This window comes from Cebus imitator, unplaced genomic scaffold (genome assembly GCF_001604975.1).
Source record: "Cebus imitator isolate Cc_AM_T3 unplaced genomic scaffold, Cebus_imitator-1.0 Scaffold548, whole genome shotgun sequence".
NCBI lineage: Eukaryota > Metazoa > Chordata > Mammalia > Primates > Cebidae > Cebus > Cebus imitator.
Window position 1 is genome coordinate 1 of NW_016107863.1, and position 5,930 is coordinate 5,930.

The 5,930-nt window shown below is 41.2% G+C and overlaps 1 protein-coding gene across 1 annotated transcript in view; it reads left to right on the top strand.

Moving 5' to 3' along the window:
* Positions 1-685: 685 nt before the first annotated feature.
* The window catches only part of NUDCD3 (NudC domain containing 3), a 43,634-nt gene continuing 38,389 nt past the window's right edge, over positions 686-5,930 (top strand). The window contains exon 1 of the mRNA XM_017515406.2: positions 686-871. Coding sequence (XP_017370895.2) covers positions 701-871 — 171 coding nt within the window. The 5' untranslated portion in view covers positions 686-700. The remainder of the gene's footprint in view (positions 872-5,930) is intronic.

Genomic DNA, 5,930 nt, shown 5'->3' on the forward strand with positions numbered 1-5,930 from the left:
GATACGGAGTTTTGTTCTTGTTGCCCAGGCCAGAGTGCCATGGCACAGTCTCAGCTCACTACAACCTGCAACCTTTGCCTCTCAGATTCAAGTGATTCTCTTGCCTCAGCCTCTCAAGTAGCTGGGATTACAGGCATGAGCCACCACACTTGGCTAATTTTTGTTTTTTTGGTAGAGACAGGATTTCACCATGTTGGCTGCTGGTTTCAAACCCCTGACCTAAAGTGATCCACCTGCCTTGGCCTCCCAAAGTGCTGGGATTACAAGCGTGAGCCACTGTACCTGCCCCCCCCCACCCTTTCTTTTAAAATTTAAAGATAGGCCCTGCCAAGCAGTTTATAAGAAACCAAGCACACTCGTGAGCCTAAGGATTTTATTAATAAGGGCCCTCTGGTTAATTAACAGGCCTGGATCTCAGTACTGTGAAGGCCGGCAGGAACAGCTATACTTTGACTCTGGCCACAGATACTTTTCCTAAACTGTAGGATGCTGCACTGGGGTTTCTTTTCTGTAGCTTTTCCCTTGTCCTATGATTTCTGGGGGGACCACATGTATGAGGGTCAGAAAGGAAATCACCCAAAAAGAGGAGGGGTTTGCAGATGCCAAAGCAAGTGAGCTTGAGATGAATCTTGAGTTGATCACATCTTCAGGATATAGGAGTGGCTTGTGCTGGGCTGCCCATGGGGCCCTCTGCTCAGGCATGGCTGACTGGCATTTACCATTTTTATTTTTTCTCAGGATTCAGGAGCAGTTCCAGAAAAATCCCGACAGTTATAATGGTGCTGTCCGAGAGAACTATACCTGGTCACAGGACTATACTGACCTGGAGGTCAGGGTGCCAGTGCCCAAGCACGTGGTGAAGGGAAAGCAGGTAATGGCCTTGATGGTGGGGGTGGGCGGCTTCACCTACGCCGATCAGAACTGTTGTGGGAAAGACCCAGCATCCTTGAGGAAGTGTTGGGATCAGCTTTAGGATGTGAGGCATGTTCCTTCTCCTGCCCTAGGAATGAGCTGAGCATACCATTCTTGTTCCCCTCATTCTGTTCATGAGGTTCACCCAGCTGGTCCACAGAAATCTTCCTCTGGGGTTGGTGAGCCCTGTTTACACTCTGAGTAGCACTCAGCACTGAGATGTGCATGGAGCTGCCTGAGAGAGAAGCACACGCATCTGATGTCCTCACCTCTTTTATAAACAAATTCATAGACACTCTTGGGGTTCTCATTATAGATGACCAGCCTCTCAGTTTTCAAGGGAATACTCAAACATTTCCTTGATGAATTCTCCTTTTTCCTAAAGATTAAATCTGCCTTCAGTTTCCCTAAGAAAAGTCCATCTGTTACCCAGGCTGGAGTGCAGTGGCATGATCGTGGCTCACTATAGCCTTAAACTCCTGGGTTCAAGCTATTCTTCCACCTTAGCCTCCTGAGTAACTAGGACTTCAGGTGCTTGCTATCATGCCTGGTTAAGTTTTAAAAAAATTTTTGTACAGATAGGGTCCTGCTATCTTTCCCAGGCTGGTCTTGAACTCCCGGCCTCAAGTGATCCTGCCAGTTCAGCCTCCTCAGTAGCTGGAATTGCAGATGTGAGCCACCATTCCCAGTGGAAGTTCAATCTTTTAGTGGGAGAGAGATGCCTACTCAAGGAATCGTGATAAGAATAACATTATCATAGATTGTTGTAAATAGATAATTTCCACCTAAAAAAAATCTCAAGTAACAATGCAAAATGGGACATTACATAATTTAAATCCACAATATAAAAAAATTTTATGTATGTCAGAAACTGTATGCATATTTCCTTCTTTATGAGTACCTGCAACCTGTGAAGTAACTTCATTCTATTTTTTAAAATTTCTTTTTAAAAATTTTTATTTTACTTTAAAATAAAGTAGGGATATATGTGCTGAAAATGCAGGTTACATAGGTATACATGTGCCATGGCGGTTTGCTGCACCAGTCAATCTGTCATCTAGGTTTGAAGCCCCACATGCATTAGGTATTTGTCCTAATGCTCTCCCTCACCTTTCCCCCTACCCCCCAATGGGCCTGAGTGTGTGATGTTCCCCTCACTGTGTCCATGTGTTCTCATTGTTCAACTCCCACTTATGAGTGAGAATATGCGGTGTTTTGTTTTCTGTTTCTGTGTTAGTTTGCTTAGAATGATGGTTTCCAGCTTCATCCATGTCCCTGAGAAGGACATGAACTCATTCTTTTTTATAGCTGCGTAGTATTCCATGGTGTATATATGCCACATTGTCTTTATCCAGTCTATCATTGTTGGGCATTTGGGTTGGTTCCAAGACTTTGCTGTTGTAAATAGTGTTGCAGTAAACATATGTGTGCATGTGTCTTTATAGTAGAATGATTTATAATCCTTTGGGTATATACCCAGTAATGGGATTGCTGGGTCAAATGATATTTCTAGATCCTTGAGGAATCACCACACTGTCTTCCACAATGGTTGAACTAATTTACACTCCCACCAACTGTGTAAAAGCGTTCCTATTTTCTCCACATCCTCACCAGCATCTGTTGTTTCCTGACTTTTTAATGATGGTTATTCTAGCTGGTGTGAGATGGTATCTCATTGTGGTTTTTATTGCATTTCTCTAATGACCAGTGATGATGAACTTTTTTCATGTTTCTTGGCCACATAAATTGTCTTCTTTTGAGAAGTTTCTGTTCATATCCTTCACCCACTTTTTGATGGGGTTGTTTTTTTCTTGTAAATTTGTTTAAGTTACTTGTAGATTCTGGATATTAGACCTTTGTCAGGTAGATAGATTGCAAAAATTTTCACCCATTCTGCAGTTACCTGTTCACTCTGACAACAGTTTCTTTTACTGAGCAGAAGCTCTTTAGTTTAATTAGATTCCATTTGTCAACTTTGGGTTTTGCTGCCATTGCTTTTGGTGTTTTAGTCATGAAGTCTTTGCCCATGCCTATGTCCTGAATGGTATTGCCTTATTGCCTTGGTTTTCTTCTAGGGTTTTTATGGTTTTATGTTTTACGTTTAGGTTTTTAATCCATCTCTAGTTTAAATTTTTGTATAAGGTATAAGCAGGGGGCCCAGTTTCTGTTTTCTGCATATGGCTAGCCAGTTTTCCCACCACCATTTATTAAATAGGGAATCCTTTCCTCATTGCTTGCTTTTGTTAGGTTTGTCAAAGATAAGATGGTTGTAGATATGTGGTGTTATTTATGAGACCTCTGTTCTGTTTTATTGCTCTATATACCTGTTTTGGCACCAGTACTGTGCTGTTTTTGTTACTGTAAACTTGTAGTATAATTTGAAGTCAGGTAGCGTGATGCCTCCAGCTTTGTTCTTTTTGCTTATGATTGTCCTTTGGTTCCATATGAAATTAAAAAGAGTTTTTTTCTGGTTCTGTGAAGAAAGTCAGTGGTAACTTGATGGGAATAGTATTGCATCTATAAATTACTTTGGGCAATATGGCCATTTTCACGATATTGATTCTTCCTATCCATGAGCATGGAATTTTTTTCCCTTTGTTTGTGTCCTCTCTTATTACCTTGAACAGTGGTTTGTAGTTCTCCTTGAAGAGGTCCTTCATGTCCCTTGTAAGTTGTATTCCTAGGTATTTTATTTTCTTTGTAGCAGGTGTGAATGGGAGTTCGCTCAGGATCTGTCTCTCTGCTTGTATATTATTGGTGTATAGGAAGGCATGTGATTTTTGCACATCGATTTTGTATTCTGAGACTTTGCTGAAGTTGCTTAAAGTCTTAAAGAGTTTTTGGGCTGAGACATGGGGTTTTCTTTTTTTTTTTTTTTTTGAGACGGAGTTTCGCTCTTGTTACCCAGCTGGAGTGCAATGGCGCGATCTCGGCTCACCGCAACCTCCGCTTCCCGGGTTCAGGCAATTCTCCTGCCTCAGCCTCCTGAGTAGCTGGGATTACAGGCACGCGCCACCATGCCCAGCTAATTTTTTGTATTTTTAGTAGAGACGGGGTTTCAACATGTTGACCAGGATGGTCTCGATCTCTTGACCTCGTGATCCACCTGCCTCGGCCTCCCAAAGTGCTGGGATTACAGGCTTGAGCCACCGCGCCCGGCCTGGGGTTTTCTAAATATACAATCATGTCATCGGCAGAGACAATTTTACTTCCTCTCTTCCTATTTGAATACCCTTTATTTCTTTCTCTTGCTGATTGCCCTGGCCAGAACTTCCAATACTGTGTTGAATAGGAGTGGTGAGAGGGGCCTCCTTATCTTGTGCCAGTTTTCAAAAGGAATGCTTCCAGCTTTTGCCCATTCAGTATGATACTGGCTGTGGGTTTGTCATAAATAGCTCTTATTATTTTGAAATATATTCCATCAGTACCTAGTTTATTGAGAGTTTTTAGCGTGAAGCAGTGTTGAATTTTATTGAAGCCCTTTTCTGCATCTATTGAGATAATCATGTGGTTTTTGTCATTGGTTCTGTTTATGTGATGGATTACATTTATTGATTTGCATATGTTGAACCAGCCCATGAAGCCAACTTGATTGTGGTGGATAAGCTTTTTGATATGCTTCTGGATTTGGTTTGCCAGTATTTTATTGAGGATTTTCACTTCGATGGTCATCAGGGATATTGGCCTGAAATTTTCTTTTTTTGTTGTATCTCTGCCAGGTTCTGGAATCAGGATGATGCTGGCCTCATAAAATGAGTTAGGGAGGAGTCCCTCTTTTCCTATTGTTTGGAATAGTTTCAGAAGGAATGGTACCAGCTCCTCTTTGTACCTCTGGTAGAATTTGTGAATCGTCTGGTCCTGGGCTTATTTTTTATTATTTATTTATTTATTTGTTTTGAGATGGAGTCTTGCTCTGTTGCCAAGCTGGAGTGCAGTCGTGCAATCTTGGCTCACTGCAACCTCTGCCTCCTGGGTTCAAGCGATTCTTCCGCCTCAGCCTCCTGAGTAGCTGGGACCACAGGCATGTGCCACCATGCCCGGCTACTTTTTTTGTATTTTTAGTAGAGATGGGGTTTCACCATGTTGGCCAGGATAGTCTTGATCTCTTGACCTTGTGATCCACCTGCCTCGGCCTCCCAAAGTGCTGGGATTACAGGTGTGAGCCACTGTGCCTGGCCAGTCTTGGGCTTTTTTTGGTTGGTAGGCTATTAATTATTGCCTCAATTTCAGAGCTTGTTATTGGTCTATTCAGGGATTTGACTTCTTCCTGGATTAGTCTGGAAGGGTGTATATGTCCAGGAATTTATCCATTTCTTCTAGATTTTCTAGTTTATTTGCATAGAGGTGTTTATAGTATTCTCTGATGGTAGTTTTTACTTCTGTGGGATCAGTGGTGATATCTCCTTTATCATTTTTTGTTGTGTCTATTTGATTCTTCTCTCTTTGCTTCTTTATTATTCTGGCTGCTGGTCTATTTTGTTAATCTTTTCAAAAAACCAGTTCCTGGATTCGATTTTTTTTTTTTTTGAAGGTTTTTTTGTGTCTCACCTTCATTTCTGCTCTGATCTTAGTTGTTTCTTATCTTCTGCTAGCTTTTGAATTTGTTTGCTCTTGCTTCTCTAGTTCTTTTAATTGTGATGTTAGGGTGTTGATTTTAGATCTTTCCTGCTTATTGGTGTGTGCATTTAGTGCTATAAATTTCCCTCTTAACACTGCTTTAGCAGTGTCCCAGAAATTCTGGTATGTTGTTTCTTTGTTCTAATTGGTTTCAGAGAGCTTTGTTATTTCTGTCTTAATTTTGTTGTTTACCCAGTAGTCATTCAGGAGCAGATTGTTCAGTTTCCATGTAGTTGTGTGGTTTTGAGTGAGTTTCTTAATCCTGCATTCTAATTTGATTGCACTATAGTCTGAGAGACTAGTTGTTTTGATTTCCATTTTTTTTGCATTTGCTGAGGAGTGTTTTACTTCTAATTAGGTGGTCAATTTTAGAATAAGTGCTATGTGGTGCTGAGAAGAAT